The 27508-nt window shown below is 36.9% G+C and overlaps 3 protein-coding genes across 7 annotated transcripts; 2 read left to right on the forward strand and 1 right to left on the reverse strand.

Annotated features, from left to right (window-relative positions):
- Window positions 1-4805: 4805 nt before the first annotated feature.
- On the forward strand, window positions 4806-11369 carry LOC109004970 (dormancy-associated protein homolog 4-like). 3 transcript variants are annotated; one of them, XM_018983686.2, is made up of 3 exons: window positions 4847-5302; window positions 10736-10846; window positions 11077-11369. In XM_018983686.2, the coding sequence occupies exons 1-3, from the start codon at window positions 5053-5055 to the stop codon at window positions 11082-11084; spliced, it is 369 nt and encodes a 122-aa protein (XP_018839231.1). In that variant the 5' UTR covers window positions 4847-5052; the 3' UTR covers window positions 11085-11369. The 3 variants fall into 3 exon arrangements, with proteins under 3 accessions (XP_018839230.1, XP_018839231.1, XP_018839232.1); XM_018983687.2 differs by having other exon boundaries at window positions 4848-5302; window positions 10736-10822; XM_018983685.2 differs by having other exon boundaries at window positions 4806-5302; window positions 10736-11369.
- Window positions 11370-11631: 262 nt separating this feature from the next.
- Window positions 11632-12983, reverse strand: LOC109004935 (acyl carrier protein-like). The gene is made up of 4 exons (XM_018983635.2): window positions 12711-12983; window positions 12484-12600; window positions 12159-12278; window positions 11632-11974 (listed from the first exon to the last, which is right to left on the reverse strand). The coding sequence occupies exons 1-4, from the start codon at window positions 12810-12812 to the stop codon at window positions 11849-11851; spliced, it is 465 nt and encodes a 154-aa protein (XP_018839180.1). The 5' UTR covers window positions 12813-12983; the 3' UTR covers window positions 11632-11848.
- A 4619-nt stretch (window positions 12984-17602) lies between these two features.
- On the forward strand, window positions 17603-27229 carry LOC109004969. 3 transcript variants are annotated; one of them, XM_018983682.2, is made up of 11 exons: window positions 17603-17987; window positions 18582-18727; window positions 18829-19011; window positions 19161-19260; window positions 19354-19384; window positions 20056-20098; window positions 20536-20691; window positions 22479-24690; window positions 24843-26253; window positions 26449-26532; window positions 26748-27229. In XM_018983682.2, the coding sequence occupies exons 2-11, from the start codon at window positions 18669-18671 to the stop codon at window positions 26810-26812; spliced, it is 4344 nt and encodes a 1447-aa protein (XP_018839227.2). In that variant the 5' UTR covers window positions 17603-17987; window positions 18582-18668; the 3' UTR covers window positions 26813-27229. The 3 variants fall into 3 exon arrangements, with proteins under 3 accessions (XP_018839227.2, XP_035539146.1, XP_018839229.2); XM_035683253.1 differs by having other exon boundaries at window positions 24918-26253; XM_018983684.2 differs by having other exon boundaries at window positions 17604-17987; window positions 20539-20691.
- The last annotated feature ends 279 nt before the right edge of the window (window positions 27230-27508 follow it).

A 27508-nucleotide genomic window follows, 5' to 3' on the forward strand; every position in this document is an offset into this window, starting at 1 on the left:
CGTTCAGCCCCGATCATGAGTCATGACTATTTGCTTTGTTTTTTTGGCAGGGTTTTAATAACAAAGAAGTGATGGATTTAAAAAAAAAAAAAATTAAATTATATAATATTTTGAAGAAAACAAAAAAAAAAAGACAGAAACGTGAAGGCAGATTTTGAGGGAGGACTAAAAGCTTGAAAACATGCAGAGTTGGAAATGGCTTTGATCTTCTTATTTGTAACTTAAGTATGGTTTGGATAGTAAAGTCGTCACATATATATAATTTCATCTTAACATTCAAACACCACAATCATAAATGGGACTTGATCTCTGGTTTTTCTATCTTCATTGGCATTCAATCGAATAATGTTGTTGAGTTTATGGGTCTTCTTCAAGGTTTTCAACTGGTGAGTTTTTTGGGTTTTAAAAATGTGGAGATTGAGATTGATTCTATGTTGGTGATTGACTGGTTGAGTAACAAGAGATGTGGCCTTTGGTACTTGGAAGATTATTGGGAGGAAGCTTTGAATTTGTTGGAGAGTCTCTGTTTTCGGGTTCGGCATAATTTTAGGAAAATTAATTCATTGGCTGATGGTTTTGCTCGTCTTGGTGCCTCAGGGGTATGCAAGGTTTGGAATCAACGTTCAGGGTTGTCGAGACATCTTCGTGGTCTGTATCGGTTGGATTAGGGGGTTATGTTTTTCTTCGTTTCTAAGATTTAGAGTAGAGGTTGTAATTGGCTGTTATTGCTTTGATTTTGATATTTATTTATTTATTTTTTTATTTATTGTGAAGCTCATGTTCTTTATTTGTTACCACGGTTTCTCCTCATACATTATGAGGAAGATTAATAATAAGGAGGCTTGACCTCCATCTTTTGAAAAAAAAAAAATCACAATTATAGACACTTTTCAATTTCAAATCTTTAACTTTTTCATCAAATCATTAAAACATTCTCAAACTTCCAAACAAAATACGAAAAGTAATTTAACTTTTTCAAATCTCAAAACAACAATTATATTAAAAAATAATATTTTAATTTTCTCTATCTCATTTCTCAAAATCTCATAAAACATATTAACTCAAACATTTCATAACTATTCACAAACCATTTTACTATTATTCACAAATCATCTCTTTTGGATTGAGAGAGGTTCTCAATCTATCTCATCCCATCTCATCATTACAACTTTCACAAATTTTCACACATAATACAAAAAACAATTTAACATTTTCAAATCTTAAAATAATAATATTATTAAAAAAATATATTTTAATAATATTTTATTTAATTTTCATCTCAATTCATCACTATCCAAACCTAACTTTGCGTAAAATATATAATATATATGCATGCCCTAATGATTGCTTAATTACTTTCATAAACATAAATAAAATAAATAAATACGTATTTGAAAACAAAGAAAAAGAAAACATGAATTATTAAATTATTAGATACTGTAATGCAAGTGCAATATTAGATCAGCATGTGATCAAAGAGACTCTTAAGACATCTATGCAGAGTAGTACTGTACGTATGCTGGAAATTGTTTATTAGGTGATCTTAATTCGTGGGATCATTATCTATTAATTAATAGGCCGGAGGGGATCGAATTATCTCCCGGCAAAATTAGTGAGAGTACTGACATTATAAATTAATTAAGGTCTGGTTGGATATATATAGATCATATTAACTTTCAAAACTTGTGGAGCCTTATAGATCTGGATTTTAGAGTAATATTTTATGATTTAAATTTTAAAGGATCACATATCTTCATATTCGTAAAAATTTAGGTTCCGTTTAGATTGATAAATCATCTCAACTCATATCATATCATATTATTTTATCATTACAATTTTATGTAATTTTCACACAAAATATAATAAACAATTCAATTTATTCAAATCTCAATTCAACTTTTTCAATTATCAAAATAATAATAATAATATTAAAAAATAATATTATAATAATATTTTATTCAATTTTTAATTTTTATCTAAAATAATTTCATTTCATCTTATTATCCAAACATGACTCATTCTTTCAAATATCGTTGTGTTAAACACACTACTAATTAAGAAATCACTACAAGAAAAATGGGCTTTTGTGACCATTTAATTGCGGCAAAAAAATTATTTGTGACCAAAACAGATTCATTTTGACTGTAAATAATCATTTCGTTGAAATTAAATGGTCACAAATAAACAGTTTTCTTGTAGTGAATCAAAGTTCTCACTCGAGATCATAATTAGAAGAGAAGAATCTTGTGTATTCACATTTTGTTTTTGCGAGCATCCTTTAAAGATCAAAGAAAATATGAAAGTATAGACAAGCTCCAAATGCACAAGAACTGATATTGCGCAAGTTTTTTTTATAAAAAATTAGAACAAAATAAAAAAAGTATGCTTTTATATTATGGGATGATCTATTTTTTTTATAATAAGTCTGCACGAATTTTATACATTTTGAGTTTGTATATATCATTATTTATAATAAAAAATATTTAATTATGATGTCGTTTGGATAGTGAGTTGAATTGAAATAAAAGTTGAATAAAATATTATTAGAGTATTATTTTAAAATTTTTAAAAAATAAATTATTTATTATATTTTATATAAAAACTTAAGAAAATTATAATGATGAGATAGATAAGATAAAATAATTTTACTATCCAAACATGATTATATTATATCTCTCTTGCTAGCTATAGCTTGCTTTACACCTCACCGTTAACACTAGAACATATAGAGAAAACAGCATTAGTAATCCATTATTTTTCTTTCCCTTCGCTGCCAATTTATCAATTTATCTATATATTCTTAATTTATTCTTCTTATAATCTCTTAAGACTTATAATTTGGCAGGCATTAACCGCCGGTTGGATGAAAATCTGAACCCATCTGTCTTTGACTTAGGGGTGGATTAATATTAAGGAAGATGGATGCACCATCCTAATCACGTACGTGCCGGTGCCGATGAGGTGGGTCTCACCTGCACCACAAAACCTCGACATCCAGTGTTGGTACATAATGGTGGCCATCATCAAGTTTTGCTTCAATCTTATCCACTTGACGTGTACGTAGTGGGGACCGGCGACGGCTTGGCTCTCCGGTTGTACAGATCGATGGAACTGGACCTAAGCCTAGCTAGCTAACCCGGAGTACTGCTTCTTCCTAACCTACGATTATGGCTTCTACAATTTGGTTCGGGCTCTCTTTTTTGATATATTCCATTCTCTTCGTAAATATTCAAATACGATTAAACATTTTTTATTGCAATGTTTCACACAAAAGTTTGAAAATGTAGATATATACAGATGACAAAACCAAATATGAGAAAAAACTCATTGCTCAACGTAATTTTGTACGTACTAGTGTTATCTAGAAGAAAAAAAAAATTATTCATCATTTCTGCACACCAATTTTTTTTTTCTTATAAAATATGTAATATATAGATGATGATCAGTAGAAGAATTCAATTAGTTTAATAAGAATAAAATAAAAATAAATTTTAAAAAATAAAATAAAATTATTCATCATTATCTCACATATCACGTGATATGTGAGATAATGAGTATCAAAACTATATCCAGAAACTACGAGCACAATTTAAGCCCCAGTTTGGCTTGTCAGATGAGATGAAGCTATCTCATATAGTCTATAGGGATGAGATAGTTTTGTCTATCCAAACGGCTAATTTCTTATCTATTTTCATCTCAAAATTTTGAAACATGTCTCATTACTTTCTGACAATATAAATAGTAAAAAGAATCACATACAGTAAAAAAATATTATTTGTGATTAAAATAGAATAATCAATAAGTTATTATTAGAATAATATTTTTTCACAAAACAATTGATAATTTTGTGAGTATTAAATACAAATGCATTTTGAGATTTTATTAGAAAATTCGAAATTAATAAATTATTTAAAACAAATCTACAACATAATTTATATATTTATTTATTATAATAGTCAAAATTATTATAATTTATAATTAGAATAAAAAATGACGAATTTCTTATATATGTAGAAAAATAAATAGATAAAAATATTTTTTTAAAAAGAGAAATTATAAATTTCGGCCAACAACTTATTGATATATTTTGGGATTTAAATTATTTTTTAGAGTAATAATATCTTTAAGAATAATATCTTTTAAAAAAGAGAAATTATTTTTTATAATTATAGAATAATTTTGGCAATTAACTTCCCAATATATTTTGGGATTTAAATTTATTTATGATAGATTTTTTAATTATTCTTAAATATTATTTTTTATTAATATATTCGTAACTATTACCTAATTATTGGTAGGACTCACCCATTTATCAAAGAGTGCTTATACACCCACACATGGGAGATCCAACCCGTTTCTTTTCTTATTCTTCTTTTTTTTTTCTTTTTTTCATGCATTTTTTTTATCATTTTTAAATATATATTTTTTAAATTCACAACATTAATAAAAAAATATTTACTTAATCGTGAAGTTAAAAAAAAAGTCAATCGGGATCCCAGTTGGGGATACCCAGTTGTATTTTAATATTTTCCTTTATCAAATTCTAAAAAGTCAAAATTATTTCATCTTATCTTACTATCTAAACATACATTTTTTTATAAACTATCTTATATCATCTTAATTTAAAAAATCTCACTATTATTTCAAATATATAATCTAATCTCCTCTAAATTGCCTATACAAACATGGCTTAAAGTTTGTTATAATAAACTAGTAACCTAGCTAATTTCCTAAAACCCCCATGCAGATAGATTTGGATGGCTCCAAACAAAGCCATATTAGCCGGAGCTTCCCCCAACTCTCATAATTTAGCCATCAAACATCTGATCTCTGATCTCTCTGACAAGACTCCACTATAAAAGCCCTAGATTTAATACCTCTTTCTTCACAGGATACGAAGATAAAACTCTTCCTCAACACCCTTCCCGGTCTCATCTTCTAGATCTCTTCGTCTCGTTCCCCCGTCTCTCTTCGTATATATACTTATTTTATATAGGCAAATCCAAAGCCATACACGTAAGGCCTTTTTTGGGTTGTTACACAGAAGAAGTCATGGATTTCCTTCACAAGCTTTGGGACGAAACATTTGCCGGTCCGGGACCCGACACCGGCCTTGGCAAACTGCGAAAGTATGATTCATTTTCAGCTAAACCATCGCCTTCTATGGTAGCCAATGAGGTGCCGATAACTCGCAGCATTACCATTCTCAGGTCTAAGTCCACTTTTAGAAATCTTTCGGTTGATCCCGGTTCGGCCGCAGAGTCTCCAGCCGTGCCAAGCACCACTGGGACACCACTCACACGTAAGTTCAATTACCACTCTCGTTTTCCCCCGTGCATGAAATATATCAAGTATATCCGTAGAATATGGTGTTTTTTTTTTTCTTTTACGGTTTAGCACTTGGTTTTTTTGGGAAAGGAGAAGGAAGATCAGAAGCAAACAAAAGATTATCATTAGTTGGTGAAAAATAGTAGAAAAGAAATACGAACTTGTCTCTTAACATCAAAACATGCGCACAGTCTGTAAGGAAGAAAGATATATTCTTGGGACGTGTTGAGAGCCACTGGATCTCGATTGGTGTTGTATGGAGCTCTTGACAGTGATCCGATGCGGTTGTACAGTATCGGTTCGTACATCCATAGCGATGAATAATATTTAAATGCAAAGAATAAAGAAATATGAACACATAGATTTACGTGGTTCGGCACTAAGCCTACGTCCACGGGATTTGGGAAGGAGAGATTCCATTATAATAAACTTGTTTACAGTCTCTCATAACTTTTCATTTCTCATTATACAAAGAAATATGTAGATCTATTCGCTAGAGAAGAAGTTCTCTATTTTTCTCTCAAGTTGAAGAAAAAGTCCAAAAATTGAAAGAAGTCGAAGTCGTCCAAAAAAAAGGGTTTTCTAATCCGTAGGTTCCTCTTGTCTTTTATCGCCTACCCCCCACTTGCTTTAAGTTACTTCCATACTTTTTCTCTCCTGACACATTTTTTTTCCTTGTTTTACGTCAAATCCCCTATTTTCCTCTCCTGACATCACTTTCCCATGCCTCCTTACACTTACATGGCTTAGTCTCTTCTTGTCCCCTCTTACCTTAGTCCCTTTTTGTCCTCTCTCATTCTCTCCTATTTTGTCTTCTAATGAGTTCCCCCTCAATGGCTAGGCTTGGGAAATTCCATGGCCGGGAAAAAATCTCCTTACAGTTACTTCGCCAATTCTTGTCGGACCTGTTCGATGGAAATTTTTAAGTCTGTTTTACATTCCCCCTGCTTCATTCTACTGGGCTATTAGTTTTTCCGCTTGTCGGCCTTTAGGTGTGGTTCTCCCCCGCCGAACCTTCATGTCGTCGCTTTGTCTTACAGGTTTCCTTTAACCTTTTTTTTTCCTTAACTACTTCCTTTAACTGCACTTCCTTTCCATTTCCTATCTCTTTAATCGGCTTTATATCCTGCTCCTATTTTCTTTAGCTTCGTTCCTTCCGCTCCTATTTCCTCAACCGCTTTCCTTTCGCTCCAATTTCCTTATCTGCCTTCCTTTTGATCCTATTTCCTTATCCGCCTTCCTTTCATTCCTATTTCTTTAGTTGCATTTCCTTTCGCTCCTATTTCCTTAATCGTCTTTTCCTTTCGCTTCTATTTCCTTAGTCCCATTTTCCTTTCGCTCATATTTTCTTTAACCGTATTTTCTTTTCGCTCTTATTTCCTTATTCGCCTTTCCCTTTAACTTCTATTTCATTAGTTGTCTTTTCCCGCCGAGACATTTTTCTTTTCTTTCACTTTGTCCCGCCGCTTTTCCTTAGCTTTTCTTTTCGTTTGCCCCTTATTTTCTTTTCTTTGGCTTTGTCCTGCCGCTTTTCCTTAGCTTTCATTTTCGTTTGCTTTTTCCTGCACAGTCAGAGTGTTAGTTTCTATTGGTGAAAACTCCTTAGATGGAGATTTAGTTGTTGAAGATTCTGTTGATGGAGATTCTGTTGATGGAGATTTCGTTGGTGGAGATTTTGTTGATAAATATTATGTTGATAAAGATTCTGCTGATAAATATTTTGTTGATGGAGATTCCGCTGATAAAGATTTTGTTGATGGAGATTTCGGTGATAAATATTCTTTTGTTGAAGAATCTGTTGTTAAAGATTCTTTTGTTGAAGTTAAGTCTGTTGGAGGAGATTTCATTGTTGAAGATTCTTTTGTTAAGGTAAAGTTCGTTGATGCACTCTTCTGGGATAAGGCAACTTTTAAGGCCTACTTTTCCTTTTTGTCTCGAGAGGAGGTAAACTACCTATGGCAATCCCGTTGATGTAGATTTTGTTGATGGAGATTCTGTCTTTGGGTGGCCGAGGGTCGACTCGCACTCTTCCGCGAAAGGGATAAGACAACCTTTTAGGCTTACCTTTCCATTTTCACGTGGAGGTAAGTTGTTGATAGAGTTTCCGTTTAGTGGAGTTGACTTTGCCGATGGAAATAATTGCCTTAGTAAAACAGAATTCACCCAAGTTTTGAGGAGGACAAACTAGAGCGTGTAGCTGCTGCGATTGATTTTTGGCCACTTTTGTTTGATTTTTTCCTTTTTCCTTCTTTTTTTCTTTTTTTTTTTGCATGATGCTATTTGTTCGCTACTTGAGCGAAGTTGCCCGTAGTTGTTTTGTCATTTTTTCTCTTCCTTGATCCTCCTTTTATTTCAGCTTCCATTTTTTCCTTTTTTTTTTTTTTAACCTGCACATATGAGGTTAATCTGAGCAGATGAAGAGCAGGTGGTTGATAAGTTGTTGGTGACAAGTGCTCTGGCTGTGGGGTTTAGATTTTTTTTTTTTTTTTGCCAATGGGTTGCTAGTAACAAATGCACGGGCTGTGGATTGTTGCCTTATGTGTTAGTGGCCATAGTGCATGGCGTACATGTAGTGGCCGCATAACCTTTGGTCGTTGAGTGCATGCCCGCTGTGTTAGGGGCCGCAGTGCATGGCGCACATGTAGTGGCAGCATAACCTTTGGCCGTGGGGAGGGGCCATGGAGTTTGAAGAGGAGTGGGGACTTGTGGCCACTTAGAGTACGTCTATTAAGGCTGTGGAGAGTCTGTGTACATGGAGGCCGTGGAGCTTCGTCCGCTATGCATGACTCTAGGTGAGGTGGCAGACGTGTAGTGGCCATGGACTGGAGAGGAGACCTCGACCATGAGCTGGCCGAGGAGTTCATTGCACTGGGTGCATGGTCGAGGGGCCACCAGGGTGAACCGCAGTGGTCAGGGTCCACCTCTCAGACAGCAGAGGATGCCGGCGGTCCACGTGGTAACAGCCGGCATGACCAAGGGGCTAACGGTGGTGTGTTGTATGCTCCCTATGTGCGCAAATTAAACAATCGAAGGCCACGTCTACCTGTCATGCGTCGAGGTGTGCCAGAGTCACTCAGGCCGGGACAAACTTTTTGACAGAACACATGGCAGTGGGGGGCAGCTGCCCGCTGGCCTGCTAGAGCCACAAGAAGCAAGGTTGCCTTTGGGGTGCACGGGAGAGCATGCTCTCGTTGCCCACCGCGCGCGGTCTTCCTCAAAGGGGAACTTCGTCGCTGCGACAGAAAACTCCGGCGGCACTCACGATAGTCGCTAGTCTTCGTAGCTAGGCCCACAGACAGTGGGCCGTAGGTTTCTCGAGTGCACGGGGACATACATCTGTGTGTCGAGTTGAGCACGTCCTTCACGGCTAGAGACTAGCGCGGTGGAGACAAAGACCACCTGCGTCCAAGTGGCGACCGCCGACTGGTCAGTGGGTCTTGCGGCGAGGTGGCACGAGGTTCCTGGGTGCACGACGTCGTGCCCCCCTTCCGCATTGTGCCCATACTCTATGTATGTATATGCGTCCAGTGTACATTTAAGCTCAAGTGGCCAGGAAGTTTGGTTCCCGACCCTTCATGCAAAATATATTAATCGCTCATTTCTTGCAATATTATTTTTCATAAAAATTAAAGTGAAAATACTGAAGATACTTATCTGAAGAGTTTCATTTGCTCATTCGGAGATAATTTAGCGCGCTGAAATGTTGTGCTTCTTCTGCTTCCGGTATAAAAAATCTCGATCTCACAGATGGTGCTACTGTTAACGTCGTGTTTCACACACTTTTTGGCCAAGCTCCAACAACTCAGGTCTTCGAAAACAAGCTCTGCACAAAAAAGAAAATACTGCGACTTTGAGAGGGCGGCCTTGGGGCCGGGGAACTGCTGATGTCAAAGTTAATAAATATTCTTGGAATATAGTAAATAAGTAAGAGAGTATAGGGATCAGAGAGCGTATCCTCGTACCTGAGATCAACTATGTTGTAGAAATACACAATAATATAATAAAAATTATAATTAAAATAAAATTAAGACGAAGCCAGTTTGGACTGAGGCACGGAAATATCGCTCTCTTTAAGAGATTCAAGCCCTTTGCGATGTACAAAGTCTCAAATTTAACTGGTACAGCAAAACTCCTATTGACTTGACTCCTCTAGGATACAACAGCCCAACTGATCGTCGTATAGCTCGAATCAACTCTGCACAAGTGGTTGAGCTCAAAGCTCCACAAAATAAAAACACCTCTCTTTTACTTGGAATCTCTCGAACACACAAAAACTATAAGATGAAATTGTATGAAGTTTTTTTTATGCACAACATTTGACTGATAACCAAAGCACCTATTTATAGGCTAGTAAAAACTTACTAATAATTATCCTGTAAAACGACTCATGAAGTAACCGCATAATTAAACTCTGCATAAGTTAACGCACAAAATAATGATTTGAAACGGCAAATGGTTGAGCCTTAAAACAAAACCGTAAAAAATCATAATCATCAATCAGAAGTTGAAAATACTATCTCAAGTTGGAGCTATTTTTCCGTCAATCAAAATAATGATAACATATACCCATGAATTAAAATCATAGCTGGAAAACTAGCACCTCAATAGCCATAAATGCAATGCATGCTTACTGAAAGAAAACGTAAAATAAAATCAACCAAATTTATTATAAACAGCTTTCAAAATATATTAATGTAAGAAAATCTGCAACGGCATGTAAGTAAAAATCTATATTAATGCTTTAATCCAAACGTTGCAATTTAAAATATAATCGTTATAAATAAATTTTTATTAAAATGTAACAACAAACTATTTATACTACAGGTTTAAAAAGCAGATCATGCCTACTTTCATGATGTACGGGTTCCCTATCGAGGTCTATCGCTTCTCAGTGCGTCTCAGGAATGGATCTCTCTTCCCTTTCAAATTGTGCGCATTTTTTGACGTTAACGTTGTCTATTGAAGGTGTTAATATGGATGCTTTAGGATTCACGCACAGCTTTTCTGATGATCTTATACTTGATTGATTTGTCAAGATGTGGCATGGCCGGTTTGTTATTAATGATCATGATAATTGCGAAGATCAGTGGATGAGGAAATGAATATATGAATGAGAATTGTGTGTGCATGCATTATATCATGCTTGGATTCACTTCACATGCATATATGACTATTAAAATGGCGAAAAAATTTCAAATATATATATTTCCCTTTCCTGAGTTTTCTCAGCATCCAAACAAGCCGGCCTTATTTTCATAGTTTCCAAATCAAGTACTGTAGCTTTGTTTATGATTTGGTTGAGTCCGGTTCGAACAAAACCGACCCTACCGGCCCCCGAGGGGCCGATTATATGTTGTATTCGTACGTGGTTAATTTATCTGGGGTTTGTAATTTTGCGTGCATGCAGCGGGGACACCAGGCGGAGATAACAAGATATTTACGAGGATAAAATCGTCGGGTGGGGCATTAGAACAGGCCGCTGATCAGCCAAGAAGTCCGAACACTTACCAATATATTGGTTCTCTCTCTTTTATATTTAACTGCATGGAAAATGATAAATTAAGCTAACTCCAATTCCACATACAAGTACTCTTAACCGAACTTGATATATATTAAAAAACTACATTTTTTCATTTGTTTTTATTTTCTAGGTAGGCAGAAATCAAACCTATTTTGTTCGTTGCAAATATATTTGTAATGGGGTCCTCCTGATGTTTTATTCCTATATATATATTACGTTCTTTGCAGGATCGTGATCGATCAGTGCTTTGGATCGTTGAGAGAGCAAGTGAAGATTTTGTTTCAAATATATATCAGTCGTAATATGTTTTAATATGTACATATAGATCAACCCTTAGCCATATGGTTAGCTCTTATGCATCTGCATGTAAATATAACCACTAAGTCGATACAAGTACGTACTGAAAATAATATAATGGTTCCAGTAAATAATGGTCGTCGCAGGCCAAACCAATGCTCTGATTACCAATTAGGAAGAAGCAGCTGATTACCAAGTTGCATGAATCTGATTTTTCCGGGTATCTCGGGTGATAGAAATTTGGAGGGTTAATATTCTTAGTTTCTTTTACAATTTCTTTCATTTTTGTTCTTCCTGAACATGTACCGTCTCTGTGTGTGTGTGTGTGGACTATGATTTTCCAGGCCGCTCCATTTGATTTTCATTGAGAGGATTCAGAATACAAGTCTGTACAAATACTATCGCTGATCCTCTACCATATATGTTTGTTTTGCATCTATATATGCTGTGTCAGATGGAAAGTTCTTTGAAAATCTGATAGCATGTCGAGGAACTGCTTTTGCATGGGGATTCCAGCAGAAATTATTATTATTATCAGTTAAATGCATGTGACTTTTTGTCACAGAATTAGGAAAGTTCATAGAAAACCTGATAAACGTAGGGTGAGAAATCATGAAAAACAAAAACGAATTAGAATTTCCTTAATTCATCACATCGATCGACTCTTGATCAGAATTAATATTTGAAGGAATTAAGTTTAGACTAAGCTGCGGCCGCCTTTACTTTCTCAATCAGATCAGCAGCCTCTTGAACTGTTGAGATATTCTCCGCACCCCCTTCTCCAATCGACACGTTAAATTTCTCTTCCAAAGCCATCATGATTTCGACCTGATTAAATATCATCAGTGTACTTAATCTTGAAAGGTTAATATATACTCGAACAAGTAAAAATAATCGAATGTGTAACAATATCTAAATATATGCACTTATTGAAATTGTTGAGTGAATAGTTTGGGTCACATTAATTGCAATGAGAAAATGAATTAGAAACTCATGAGCAGGACATGCATACAGTGTCAAGTGAATCAGCACCCAAATCGGCAAACTTGGTTTGGGGAGTAACAGTAGATTCATCAATAGAGAGTTGCTTTGCTATGATGCCTTGGACAGTTTGCACCGTTTCCGGTTGAGCCTGCATGCATGCGTACGTACAAGGTAAATTTGTTCTGCATTGAGAAGTACGTACTTTTTCTCTGGTACTCCGGATGCATGCCAGATGAATGAGATATTTATTGGAATAAAAGTGAGCATATATATATATATATATATGGTATAGTGGTATATATAGATCATATATATGCATGTATATGGTGCAGTACTGAAAATCAAATTCTTACAATGGAGCATGAGATTATTGTAGTCTTGGGGCAACTAGGAAGACGAGATGATTTTCTAGCTGCCTCTGTGATTTTTATTTTTGGCACCAGTCTCAGTCCTCCAATCATGGGGACGCCCTGCAAATGAAAAAAAAGAAGCAAATTTTGTGAATCTCTCTCTCTCTCTCGCCATTGAAAGAGAAAATAGAAAGATCAGGAAGTAAACAAAACGAAGGTTTGGCCCTTACAATGGTCCGTGGGGTACTGTTGCATTGGAAATTGATGCTTCTCATATTGGGAGTGCAATGAAGGGTGGCCAAAGGAGATGAGGAAGCAAGAAATGTAGCCATAAGATACTTGAGATCAAGTACTACAAGCAGAGAGATATAAAGTGGCTTCCTCGAATTAAGTACTTGATCTTGATATACAAATGCAGAGAATGAATGCAGGTAACTTCAAGTTGCCTCATATATAAGAGATCGAACACACAGAATGGCTGGAAAATGAGGAGTAATGCTAAAACCAGGAGATCAAGTTTTCCCAATGAGCAATGAGTAGTACTTGGGCGGATCATACCATGTATTCTGTCTCTTGTGCTTGTAAAGCTAGCTCAAATAAAACAGAACTGGCCAAACTCTAGAGCTAGTTGTTAATATCGCTAGCTTTTGTGAAAAACTGATCAAAGACTAGGGCATGCTTATTTCTTCCATTGGCTAAATATGGTCCAGATGCTAATTATACACTTCCTTGCATTGTGATAAAAGCCATATCTTTTGGCCTGTCTAGCAGCTTCTCAAATTACATAAAGAGTATTTACATGTCACTGTGTCTGCTAGGGGGTTGAAATAACCACCAAGGAAAGGATCATTTCAAATGTTATTTTGCAGAGATCTGCACAACCTCGCATTGAATCTCATTTTAATTTTACTTATCTGAGACCATATTTGCATCTCGTAACAGAGCCCCAACCAAACAGGCAACAGCCCTGTCCATTTCGGGAAAAACATAGTCGATCGATTCACGAACGTTATTGCTTGCTGGGTGTCGTGAAATATCGATCGTACCTCAAGAGAATATATACCTTCATATCATGGAACAGGTAGCCACTACCCACAAAGCTAATAACACAACATGGGCCAATCGTACATGCCATCTGCACATCTCTATCTATAGCCACCGATTTCAGAAACGGTGGCTTCCTCTTAAAGTTGAAATCCAAGGTAGCTAGCTAGGTTGATTGCTGAGAGGGAAAAGAAAGTCCACCCATCATGCTTTTGGGACCCCAAAATGCACATGATTTTTCATCCATCTCGATGGTGGGAGCCACACAACAAGCACTGTTAGGCGAAGATTATGCCATGGTGCGATCTTTGCCCCCACACCCATGTGTGTTCTCATGGCTCAAACAAAAAGAGATTTTTTCCACTTTTTTGGGTTAACCTTAAATTCGTCTAAACGCTCTGATTTCCCCGTATTTTGTTCTCAATAATAAGCCCAATCAAGCGGATTCTCTGTCATCACTCTTCTAGTAAATTTTCTGTCAAGTAGGCATGATCAGCCTTGGTTATTCAAAACAACAGCACTATCCAATCGCATCATACCTCAATTTGGAAAAAATTGTGGTCTTTGAAAATTTAAGACAGGGTTAACCTCTTCATGTGGAAAGTCTTCAACAATATCCTTCCAACAAAATCCTTACTGAAAAACCATATTTCCCTTAATGAGGATCAAACCATCTGTCCAATCTGTAAAGCTACAGAAGAAACTGCCTCCCACCTTTTCTTAAGAGTACTCATTCTCTAGAATCATTTGGAGACAATCACATGGCCTCTTAATATCTCCTTCATTGGAAGGCAGGACACAAACAATTGGGTTGTGTATTCTAGATCTTAAGGAAAAACTCTAGATTTCAGAAACATATACTTACAAATTTCAACTCTTTGTTGTAATTGCCATGGATAATATGTGGTTTTACATAAATAAGGTTTTCCATGATTCTCATAATCCATTAATAGATTAATTTGTTAAAACAGTCAGCCAGTCATATAGGGATCAATGCAATGCTTGGGAATGGAAAGAACTGAATAACAAAACTAAATGGTGCCCACCTCCTCCATTAAAATATTCAATTGCATTTGATGTTGCAATCAGATCGAATGGTAGTACCTCTACTTCTATATGCAGAACACACAATGAAGAAGTTGTATTCATCATAGTTGAGCACTCGGGGAGCTATAATCCAAATCAAGAAAAAACTATGACAGCGTTCATAGAAGTATAAGAAGCTCAATCCAATAACCTAAAGAATATCACAATAGAGGGTGACTCCCAGAAAACCATATCAATTTTATAAGAAATCTAAGGAAATCATGAGTGGATTGCATAAGGTATCATAATAGATACAAGAATAATGTTGAAGAATTTTGAGAGTTGGTAGATGATAAAAATACGCCGTTCTCATAATCGATGTGTACATACAATTACGCAATATGCAACATCTAAAAATGTATCGAAAAGCATACCCTTATTCAAAATTCTATCATGTTTATTGAAATTTTATGAATCCACCAATGTAGTTACTCATTATTAAGTAGACTAGTTATTAATGTTCGTTATCTGTATTAAGACTTATCAATGAAATTTATCTTAGAAAAAAAACCCAATCAAGCGCTAATAATTGCAACATAATCACCCATTTGAATAAAGGGGGTGGGGTGTGGAGGGGATGTAAACATGCGTCTTTTGAGGGGCAAATTGAGCTAGTCCTATGGCGCGTCCCCAACGTGCTTACGTGATGTAATGGGAACCATGATGGCTTATTCAGTTCTGACATGTGTTCGATGGAGATTGGTGGAGGAAAGTATGTCAACAACCATGCTAATCATACCGGCCACTAAAAAATTTCAAATATGAGGATCATTCAGTCATTTCCATCCATCCCCTCTACTAATGTTGCTGACACGTTGCCAAATTTTGGATTGTTGTTGTTGCACAAGTGGCTCTCATCCAAACCACCAACCAAAGAATGGCAATCCCTCTGCTCGTCGTAATGAAGATTTTTTAAATAAAAAAAAAAAAAAAGTGTTACACACCGAAGGAAAAGTTAGTTAATTGGGATAACATTAGGGACCGAATAAAATAAAATGAATTAAGCAGCTCATGATGTTAAAAAACATAAAATAAAATTAAGGATCCTAAAACCGTTTCTCTATTTATGAATCGGTGTATAAAATATAATTACATTACTATATTAATTACAAAAAAACTCAAAACAAAAATATTTTGTTTATACTAGCTTATGTGAGAAACAGTTTCTGTTGATTAGATGAATGTTGACTTAAATTAAAGCTAAAAAAACTCCATTTTGATGGCGTTTAGTGTTAATTTAGTGAATCCAACCTTTAATGGCACTAAACTTACAAATAAAACATTAGATTTTCATATTGGGGTTTGTACCTCCAAGATGAGTGCAACACTTGTACTGTTCACCGAATAGGGATTTGGATACCTGCCTATACTCGAACATGGATTCAAGCCAGTGTGAAATGCAGTCTAGGTACCCTCTCATATTAACTTAAACCGATATTTGAAAGAATCCAAATTTTTTAAACTCGAAAATCTGAGTATCTAGATAAACTTTTTTTTTGGCTTTTTAAAAATTTGAGTATCGAGATTGTATCTAAACACTTGGGTATCCGAATTGTGGGTACTAGACTTTAAACTCGTTGCCCGTTACCCATCTAATATATCCGTATCTGTTTCAAATATGGACAAATGGATAATTCGGTTACTGGTTTAAGTAAATTCCGGTTCGATAACTGTCTTCAAAACTCAGCGTGTCTCGAATTAGGCCAAAAAAAAAAAAAGCTAGTCTAGATGAGCATTGTTATGTAAAACTTATAACTACTTTCATTTCGTAATTATTTACTTGCCTTCTCTAAAACGTACATGAAAGTATTTGCGGGAATTATCCTATAATGAAATGAGTTTGTAATGTGAAAGAGAAGTACGAATAACAAGTTGATGTGAACTGTCGAGGAAAAGAAAAAGAACATGGCGAAAACCATACTCCCTCAATTAATTTGTAGTTTGGTACATTTTCTTCTGAAGTAATGAAAATGGTAGCTTGGTCGGTGCCCTTTTGGCATCAAAATAAATCACAAATTCAAGCATCTATAATAATCTGTCAAAATACTGCCAAGTCGGTGAAGATTGGTGGTGCCGACTCGAGCGCTGGTGACAAGTGTCACACTACGAGTGGTCGTCGACATATAATAATTGGTTGTGGACTTTCTCGAAGGGCACTATGGTATATCAACACCCAATATATTTTCTTTTTCATTTTGTTATGTATATATATATTTTTTCTCGTGAGAGAATAATTCTTTCGCTATCACTTTCGAAAGCTTTTTGTAAAGAAAAGAACCGTTAAAATTTAATAACTATTCCCGCTTAAGGGGATCATCTGCAGCGAATGTCCACATTGACCACAGCTCAAATTACTAAAATGCCTTGCTTCGTAGTAGCCCTCCATTCCATGAAATAACACAAAAAAAAAAAAAAAAAAACTAATGATGAATATGTTTCTTTCTTCTTTATATCATTCGCATTTAATCTAAAATACTTCTCTCTGCCTTGACATGAAAGTGTTTTTGTTTTTATTTTTTATTTTTTTTTAAGTTATAGAAATCTCAATTTTATAAATAATGATAATATTAAATGTGTTTATAGATAATATAATATTCTGATAATTTAACATAATTTTATATGATCTGTTAAATTTATTTTATGATAAATATAATTTTATAAATAAATTATTTAAATTATATTATTTTATAAATTTAATTTTATATAATTATTTTGTGACTAAAATACTTGTATAATCAAATTAGCTTACAAACTAACTTGCCGCAAAATTTATGTCGACTATCCATTTCTTTTAAAAAAATTAGAGACTTCTGAAGCACGTAGTTCAAGATGTGGACAGAATGGTAATATCAAGTCAGACGCGTCTGTGTAAATTCATCACCAACACTCTACTGTGAAGCCCATTTTGGTAATTTACGTCAACAGTCATTATCTTTCAATTGTAGTTAGGGAGATTAGGATTTGGAAATGACGTATTACACTTGCCTGAAAGTACACTCCTCTCTTTCTCTCTCTACTGTAGAGCAAGTGTAGAGAGAGAAGGGAAGATACGCATATGTGGGGATGAGTAAAGCAAAGACCATGTTGTTGTTGTTGTTGTAGTTAGGGTTTTTTTTTTAACTTAAAGCAGAATAAAAGAAAAACTCATTAAAGAAATTGGAAAAAGCTACTCTCAGAGAGACACACAGTAGAAGAAGAGAGAAGAGAGTATAAAAACTGAAGAGAGCGGAATGTTGGTACTCATTTGAACCCGAATCGGAGGATCCGATTACGCAAGTCCGAGATCTCAGAAGATTGACCTCCCAGATACGTTTCGATTTCAATGATCGTTCTCACATTGCTTCAAATGTTTCTGAGAATAGGGTTTTTGGCATGTGGTAAGCAGTCTTGTTTTCATTTCGTGTATTAATGCGTATATCTTTTTACATGCGCATGTTTTCTTTATCTGGGTTTGGCTTGCTTTTGCATTGGAATTTGGTTTTATGGTGTGAAGTCGATGTGGGGTTGTTTGTTTGGGCATTTGGGTGTGGATATTTATGCAACCAGATCTGGGACTAACATGATTGAATTTGCGACGTGTGTGGTTTCTATTTTAGCGCAATAGCTTGACCTTGGGTGCTTTTGGTTTTTAAGTTGGGTTTTGGGATTGAGATCTTTTGGCTATTTTTGGTAAGATGTTTTGCTCAAAGTTATAGTGGGTTTTACTCACCGGGCATTTAATTCTTAATTAAGACTTACCTAAGTAATCCATATGGTTTTGAAATGTGGGTTACTATAGTATGGCTCCCTTAATAGATTCGAATTATGAAAGTTTCTCGCTCTCTGACAACTTCAAATTGGTGTATAGTTTATGAGCTTTAGATTGCATTTACTTCACACTCGTAGTGAATGGGAAATTTGTTATTGTATTTTCGATCGATTTACTGGAACCTGCATTGCGGTGAAAAAGTTGTGTGATTGAAAATTTGCAGGTTCTATGGTTTGATTAGGTGATTTTGCTGAAGTACATCTGGGTATATGAATAATTTAGGGAAGAGATAACCTGGAGCAGGGGTAAGATGAAGTCTGCTATGGCAATTGATTATGCTGTGTTCCAATTGTCACCAAAGCGCACACGGTGAGGATAACCTGATGCGGGATTGTAATTTTCTATTTCGTTTTATCTTTCTATTCATATAGTATTGATATACGGATGTATTACTTTTCCTATCTGGGCAGATGCGAGTTGTTTGTCTCGAGTAATGGAAACACTGAGAAGCTTGCATCGGGATTAGTGAAGCCATTTGTGACCCATTTAAAGGTTGCTGAAGAGCAGGTTGCGCTTGCAGTTCAGACAATTAAACTTGAAGTTGAGAATCGCAAACATGCTGAGACGTGGTTCACAAAAGGAACACTTGAAAGGTAACATACATGTTGACATTTTACTTATAAAAAAAAACATACATATGTTGACATTTGAAATAATTTTACCTGTACTTTGAATTTTCGCCCTTTCTACATAAAATGCTTTTCAGGTTTTCTCTTTGACTTGTCTGGAGTTTCTTCTCCAGGTTTGTCCGGTTTGTTAGTACACCAGAGGTCTTGGAGATGGTGAACACATTTGATGCAGAGATGTCTCAGTTGGAAGCAGCCCGGAGAATATATTCTCAAGTAAAAACCACAATTCAAATTAGAGAACCAATGTGCTAATAGTTGGAATACCATTAGTTTTATTACTGAATTTGTAAACTTACTTTATGTCAGGGTGCTGGAGATCAGCAATCTGGTGCATTAGGTCTGTTTTGTTTCTTTCTCTTTACAATAGTTAGTTGATTTTCTGTATAGAATCATGTCTAATAAGGCATTTAATATGTGCCTTTGCCATTTTTATATGTACAATTAGAAGCTAGTATGTCTGAAGTTAAGGTTTTAGATTTTTCCATTTTGTGATTTGCTTGTAGAGTTTGGAGATCAACACCTGTACCTTGCAAAATCAAGGTACCAGTCTTGCTAGAATTGTATTGCAGAAGTTACTAGAGAGGAAACTAAAGCCATGGCTTTTGTTATAGGAAAACAGCATTTTCATCTTCAGTACAATGTCAGAAAATTGAAAGAAAAAAAAAAGACATGTCCTTTGATCTGAGCAATGCCCATTGGTTGTTACTGTAAGCCTTGATATTTTCCTTCGAGCTTTTGGGTCTGCTGGCATTAAGTCAATTTTCATTGGGCTCAGTGCGCCTGTTGGGAGTTGGGCATTGAGAGGGAGATTTTGGTCTCTCATTTCCTTGGAATATTCATGAGTTTTGATTTGCCTGGGCTATTAGATATCCGGAATTTTTTTGAAGCATGTTATGTTGGAATTGTCCAGCTTATCAAAAAAATGTTGGATTTGTCCAGCCAAATCTGCATTCTTTTTGAAGCACGAGTCATTAATATGCTGACATGGTTTTGGACAATATGCTCCAGGTGGGGATGCTACAGGAGCAACAAGGGCAGCAGATGCCACAAAGTAATACTTTCTTTTCCTTTTTTCCCCAACGTTTATTTAAATCAATACGGCCAATGTGCTACCTAAGTTTTCACTTTAGAACACAATTTTGACTTCTTTGGGTTTCATCTTATGTTGCAAAATTTTGTTTAGTCAATTGCACTTTCCCATTAGATATCATTCTTTGGAGATGGTTTTGATGTTCAAATTATTTAAAATGAGAGGTTGCCTTCTAGCAGTGACTGAGTTCTTAGGCTGGATTCTGCAATGTTGCAATGATGCTATGAAGCCTTGATTGGTTTGATTAGTTGGTCTTCGATATTTGGGAACTTAGGAATTGCCGTGTCTATCTGGTCATGGAATTTCTAAGATTTGTTGTTACATTATGTTATTTTGATTTTACATTCACTCCAAATAGTTTGCTTTTTAATTTTTGTTTTGGCATGTTCACCTTTTAGCAGGAAGGAGCTTCTGAGGGCTATCGATGTACGGCTTGTTGCGGTTAGGCAGGACTTGACTACCGCTTGTGCTCGTGCAACAGCTGCTGGTTTTAACCCCGATTCAGTCTCTGAACTGCAGTTTTTTGCAGATCAGTTCGGCGCACATCGCTTGAAGTAAGACCTCTATCTTCAACTTTATGTCTTGAGATCCCCCCCCCCCCCAAAAACAAATGGCCGTGTGTGTGGCATCAAGCGAACCCATCTTTTCTTTCCAACACAAAAGGAAAGAGAAACAAATTTTTTTAACTCCAAAAATCATACTTGCAAGCCAGTGTGAAACACACCCTCTGTTGACTTGGCAGGATTTGATTTACATGGCAAGTTTAAAAACTAAATCTCTTGCAAATAAAATCCTGATCCACACCGGCTGGCAAGTAGATGTACTCTTTTAACTTCTCTCCCTTGATTAAAATATCTCCGCAAGCTGCAGAAAGTGTACCGTGGAAGTTGGCTACTGTCATACCAATGTCAAGTGGTGAGGACATTGGATAGCCACAACATATCTTATTCTAAAGGCATAAAATGAGAGAAGTATATAACGTAAAATTGGCTTTATTTACTGGGATCCTTCTACTTGTCTCACCATTTGGTCTTGGTTTTTATAGAGAGATCATTAGCAAGTTTGCCTGGTTTTTAATTTATCCATAAAATTCTGCCCATTGGGACTAGATTTTCTCTGATAACAGCTCATAATTCCTTAGATTATCCTCACCTATTCTTTCCTCTTCACTGCACCAACCAATGCATTGTGCATTCGAAGGATTTTGAGACACTTTTCTACCCAACCAGTTTGCCTATGTGGTCAAACCAAGTAGAAACCTTGTTGTAGTTGTCTGTTTGTTTTTGGCAATTTACCTTATTCGTTGCATCGTCAACTAATTTTTGGTATAGACAGTCTCTTTTGAAACAGCTCATGTTTTGGTCGTTTTTTGGATGCTAAGATGGTTTGTTATCATTTAACATGAGTCTGGTTTGGTTGTGTGCCCTTTGCATTGATTCCAAATGTATTTCTTGTCAAATGGTCAAGTTTTTTAATGGTGGAAGTAGCTCTCATCACTGTTTTTTTTTTTTCACCTATAAAAAAATGTGTTATTTTTCAGAAGATCATTATCATTTTGATGAGGTTGATAATGGACTTTTATCTTATGGAAGTGACAGTGATGTTGCCCAAATTGAGGGTCTATGGCCCCACCAAACAATCTTGAGAAATGGAAACTAACCATGCAACCTGAAAATATACCCGTTAAAATGGGCTGTCCTGACTGCAAATCAGATCTTTCAGATGGGCATAATGGGAAAGCATTGTGCAATTATATATATTTCAGGTCACTTTAATCTGCATGGGCTGTAGTTTTTGTTTTTGTTTTTAATGGTTGGTAAGTTAATGGGTGGTGCTTGGTCCACCACAAGTTTGCTGCACCATTTAGGTCCGGAAATCATCAGAATCAGATTTTTTTTTTTTTTAATTGAGGTAAGTGGGTCCATCCTTGAATTGATCAATCTCTGTCCTGCTGCTTTGCTCCTGTTCTTTATTTTGTTTTTGGGTTCATCAAGGTGTTTGTATGCACGAAAAACGTGGGAGTCAATCCCATTTTGGGGTCCAACTTTGTATATGTGCCAAAAGTTGCCACAGCTCACAAAACCCAATGTGGCATTGGGATTCCTTTTTTAAAAAAAAAGCCTTTGTCTAGGTCTTAATGGGATTTTTCCATTTGGTTCATGTTGGGCCCCAATGGAAAAGGTGGTAAAAAAATGAAACAAAGTAAAAATAGAAAGAAAATGTAGAAAATTGAAGGTAAAAATAGTTGAATGTATACACGACGACTTTGCACCATATTCGTCCAAATGGACGATGACTAAAATGACACAAATAAAAAATTAATAGTTCAATTTTTGTGCAGCGAAGCTTGCACCAAATTTATCTCACTGTACCAGAGAAGATCAGACCTACTCAACTCATGGAAGCCAGGTGTCAACGATCGAGTTGTCAGATCATCGACAGGGTCCGACATGTCAATCGATGATCCCACGGAAGACACAATTGGGTCCCACTACGAACACCACCCAACCAGTCAAGACCAACTACAACAACGTACGTACCAACTTAACCAATCGTTGGCCTCCACTTATCAACAACCCAAGTCCCTCGCCACTAGTGCCGCCTCCTTCCCCACCCGACACGACCTCAATGAGAAAAGGGAACCTAGGGACGAACCGACCCAGCCAGAGCCTGATGCACGGAACAACAAGAAAGAGGAGGCTTTGACCGAGTCTTCTTCCATTGCGGCGAGTCAACCCACCAGGCGGCTCAGCGTGCAGGACCGCATCAACCTCTTCGAGAACAAGCAGAAAGAGAATTCGGGTGGCAAACCCATCATGGGGAAGCCTCTGGAGCTGCGGAGGCTCTCGTCCGATGTTTCGTCTGGGCCTACGGCGGCAGAGAAGGCTGTTTTGAGAAGATGGAGTGGTGCGAGTGACATGAGCATTGACTTGAGTGGGGAGAAGAAGGATGTAGAGAGCCCTTTGTGTACACCATCGTATGCTTCTTCTGTTTCTCATTTGCAGGATAAGTCGATTAATATATTTTCTGGTGCATTAGACGATAAGGACCGGAAGGGTTTGAACGACACTCAATGCTTGTCTAAGGTTGATTCAAGGAGTGGTTCTGATAGAGTTGGTGATGTTGGTTTGAAAGATCAAACTGAAGTCCACGGCTTGATTAGTGGTATTTTGGATAAAGAGGAAGAGGTGGGATCAAAGGTGCAGACAAATTGGAATGATCAAGCACGATCTCAAGACCAATTTGGGGCTCTTACTGGTAGAGCAGAGCCGGCTGGGGTGAATGACCTTGTGGTTTCCAAGGAGAAGTTAAAAGTTTCTTTGGCTCACGAAGAGAGTGTTGGTGGGGTTAAAGATCAAGTGGTTATTGAGGCTCAGCCGAGAGGCTTTTCTACCCGGACTGAAGTTGTTGGAACGAAGAATCAGGTTGTGACTTTTGCAAACAAGGCAGGGGATGGCACATATGATGGTGGATTTGTCAATAGAGTGGAGGATTCTGAACTGGGAGATCAGGCGGTGACTCAGTCACGTTCTAGGGTTTCTCAGAGTCATTCCCGCTCTTTTTCAGGACAGTTTGATGGTGGTAGTGGGCCAAAACTCAAGGAAACTCCATTGGCTCAGCCCAAAGGACTGGAGAGTGATCAGTTGGATCCTCAGCCCAAGAGGAGATCTTATACAGGAGAACTTGAGGAGATTGGTAAGAAAGAATTGCGGTCATCGGATAAAAGACAAACCAAAGTGGAAGATTCTGGAGTCCAGAGCATGAAGATTCAGAAACCAATTTCTTCTGGTCGTGAGCCGATTAAGAAGACTCAGGGTAGGAAGGATGAAATTGGTCTTGCTTATGAAAACAGCAATTTGGATTATCCTGGTAAAAAAGTTTCAGATACGAGAGAGAGTTTTTCTACGACTTCAACAATGCCGTTGGAGAAAGATCAGAGAGTTAGGCAGTCTAAGGGAAATCAGGAGCTCAATGATGAACTGAAAATGAAGGCTAATGAGCTTGAAAAGCTTTTTGCAGAGCACAAGCTTCGGGTTCCTGGGGATCAATCTAGTTCTGCACGGAGAAACAAGCTTGATGACAAACAGATGGAGCAGGCAGCAAGTTTGCAGTACAGAAAACAGGCAGCAGCAGAGATTACTCCTATGCAATTGCCGAACAAAAACTCAGTTATTGAGGGAGCTGGGAGTACCAATCAAATGGCAAAGTTCAATACTCCTAGTCCACTGATGAAGGTGGTAGATAATCAGGATTATGGCAATACACTTGGGAAGAATTTTTCTGAAACTGGCATTACAGAAGATTCCAGGGGAAAATCCTATGGGAAGTACATGCAGAAAAGAGATGCTAAACTGAGGGAAGAATGGAATTCTAAAAGATCAGAAAAGGAAGCCAAGATGAAGACTATGCAGGATAACCTTGAGTGGAGCAGAGCTGAGATGAAGTCCAAGTTTTCTGCCTCTGCTGAGAAACAAGATTCATTTACTAGTGCTAGTCGGCATGCAGAGAAACTCAGATCTTTCAATTTTCGATCAAATATGAAGAGGGAGCAGGTACTCTTATTGTAGTTATGTTTTTATGAAGTTAGTAACAAACCTGACTACCAGTAGAATTCTTTTTTACTGAATCTTTGGTATCCTAAAGCCATATTTTGATTCTTAATTTGTTCTCTTGACCAATCAGATAAGATTTTCCTTTTTTACAGCACCCAATAGATTCTTTTCAAAGTGAAGATGACGAGGACCTTTCTAAAGTTCCTGGGCTGAAACTTTGTGGACAGGACAAAATTTTCAATGAGTCATCTGTTGGGGATGTTGCTTCCAGAAGTGCTCAAACAAAGAAGCTTTTGCCTAACAGAAACTTGTCTTCGTCTACCCCCCGCACCACATCCAATTCGGTTCCACGGTCATCATCCAAAATTTCTAATACCAGTTCTGGGAAGCGAAGGATGCAATCAGAAAATCCTCTTGTGCAGTCAGTTCCGAACTTCTCGGATTTTAGGAAAGAGAACACAAAGCCTTCTTCTGGAGTCAGCAAAACAACCACCCGCCCACAGGCTAGAAACTTTGGCCGCAGCAAGAGTACCAATGAAGATGTACCAAATGCCAAGGAAGAGAAGCCACGTCGGTCCCAGACCTTGAGAAAAAGCTTTGGTAATCCAGTAGAGTTGAAGGATTTGTCCCCCCTGAACTCTGACAACTCTGTTTTGGCTCCACTAAAATTTGATAGAGAGCAGATTGAACATAGCTCGTATGAGAAATCTCCAAAGAATGCTGATTCAAAGCCTTTTCTCAGGAAGGGTAATGGCATAGGTCCTGGTGTTGGAGCTAGTTTTGCCAAGTTGAAGGCTTCAGTGCCATCTGAAAGTTTGGAAAATGATGAAGAGTTTGAAGAATCAGTCTTCGAGGCAGAAGATTCAGTGGATATGGCCAAGGAGGAAGAAGAGGAAGAGCTTGAAACCGTTCAGGTTAAAGATCATGCTGGTATGGATAATGGAAAAACAAGACTGAGCCAGGAATCTGACAATTCAACTAATTCTGAGTCTGAAATCGATGATTCCGTGAGATCTCTTTCTCAGGTGGATCCTACTTCTGTCGCTGAACTGCCTGCTACTGAGCCTTCAACCTTCCATGGTGTGCGGTCCTTGCAGGGTTCGCCAGGTGGAAGCCCTGTCTCATGGAACTCACGCTTGAATCATCCATTTTCATTTCCACATGAAACCTCTGATATTGATGCTTCTGTGGATTCTCCAATTGGGAGCCCTGCCTCCTGGAATTCACATAGTCTTACCCAATCTGAGGCTGATGCAGCTCGAATGCGAAAGAAATGGGGAACTGCTCAGAAGCCTATTGTTGTTGCTAATTCATCCCACAATCAGTCTCGTAAAGATGTGACGAAAGGGTTCAAAAGGTTATTGAAATTTGGGAGGAAAAGTCGTGGGACTGAGAGTTTGGTTGACTGGATCTCTGCAACAACTTCGGAAGGAGATGATGATGCAGAAGATGGGCGGGATGCAGCCAATCGGTCCTCAGAAGACTTGAGGAAGTCAAGAATGGGATTCTCACAGGGTCATCCTTCTGATGACAGCTTCATTGAGAGTGAATTCAATGAACAAGGTAACCTATGTTCTTTTTTGTTGTTTCTCATTGTATTCTTTTGGGATTTTTTTGTTGATAACATGCCCGCTTACATGGTATTAAGTTTCAATTGGTACTCTGTTAAAAGATATTTGCCTCATGCAACTGCTTCCGACTTTGTGTTTATCGTCCGTGTCTTGCAAATGATTAAGACTCTTTAGTTTCATTTTTCAGTTCAAGCCTTGCAAAGCTCTATCCCAGTACCTCCATCAAACTTCAAACTGAGGGATGACCATATGTCTGGAAGCTCCTTAAAAGGTATGGTGAATCAGCAATAGTCTTGTTTTATACCATTTATCATATTTTTCCTAGCAGTAATGTTATCAATGGGATAGGGCTGAAGAAATTGTTTCTGTTAGAACTTAGAGGTGACACATGATCGGAATTATGTATCTGAAATGAAATCCTTCCATTTGATTGTCAAAAAAATTGGTGAGAATTTTCCTGACAATGATACTCTTTTAATCTTACAGCTTCAAGATCGTTTTTCTCGCTCTCAACTTTTCGAAGCAAGGGAAGTGATTCAAAGCTTAGATAAAATTACCTCTGAGAGGATTGGCCAGAGGCAGAGCAAATGTGTTGGGTTATCGGAAAGGGTAGGGTGTAAAGGATTATGAGATATGCACAAGCTTGAGGTAAGGACAATACGAATATTTGTAGATCTAGAATGGACTATGTATACCTTCTTGGATTCATGAGGCCTTCCTCATGGTTTAGTTGGTGATATGATAGCGTGTTAAAATATTTTGTATATGTTACTGAAAGAAGAGTCACCTATTTTTTTGGTTATTTTCTTGTTGAAATTTTGTGAATGCTTGTAATCAATTTACGTCAGAGTTCTTTATGCCTTTGAATTTCTGTTGGGAATGATAGGCACTTATAGTTGAAAGTGAACTAGAGTTGGAATATGAACGTTTTAAATAGTGACGATGTGTACTTTGATGTTTAGAGGATTGATTTTCGGTTGTCAATGCCACCTCGATGCCTTGTGCATTATCTTCTGATTTGGAGTTAAGATCGAAAGCCGCCTAGTCTTGGTTGTTTTCGTCTTAGTTCCGCCGATTTTCTACTATGCATTGCTTGCTTCTTGGCAACATAATAATTGTTCCTCTCACACTTAATGGGAACAGTAAATTGAAGGTGCAGTACTTATAATCATGAATAGCATTAAGACTGGAATGAAGAAGGGAAAAATGATCCTTCAGTAGTATTGATTAATGAATACATCTGTCTT

The sequence above is a fragment of the Juglans regia genome, chromosome 12 (genome assembly GCF_001411555.2).
Source record: "Juglans regia cultivar Chandler chromosome 12, Walnut 2.0, whole genome shotgun sequence".
Classification (NCBI taxonomy): Eukaryota; Viridiplantae; Streptophyta; class Magnoliopsida; order Fagales; family Juglandaceae; genus Juglans; species Juglans regia.

Coding starts and splice junctions, on each gene's coding strand:
- LOC109004970 (XM_018983685.2), top strand. CDS start 5,053: ATGGATTTCCTTCACAAGCTTTGGGACGAAACATTTGCCGGTCCGGGA. Junction 5,303..10,735: donor CACTGGGACACCACTCACAC/GTAAGTTCAATT, acceptor GCGTGCATGCAG/CGGGGACACCAGGCGGAGAT.
- LOC109004935 (XM_018983635.2), bottom strand. CDS start 12,812: ATGGCTACATTTCTTGCTTCCTCATCTCCTTTGGCCACCCTTCATTGC. Junction 12,601..12,710: donor ACAGTACCCCACGGACCATT/GTAAGGGCCAAA, acceptor TTTCATTTGCAG/GGCGTCCCCATGATTGGAGG. Junction 11,975..12,158: donor GTGCTGATTCACTTGACACT/GTATGCATGTCC, acceptor ATATTTAATCAG/GTCGAAATCATGATGGCTTT.
- LOC109004969 (XM_018983682.2), top strand. CDS start 18,669: ATGAAGTCTGCTATGGCAATTGATTATGCTGTGTTCCAATTGTCACCA. Junction 18,728..18,828: donor TTGTCACCAAAGCGCACACG/GTGAGGATAACC, acceptor CTATCTGGGCAG/ATGCGAGTTGTTTGTCTCGA. Junction 19,261..19,353: donor CCCGGAGAATATATTCTCAA/GTAAAAACCACA, acceptor ACTTTATGTCAG/GGTGCTGGAGATCAGCAATC.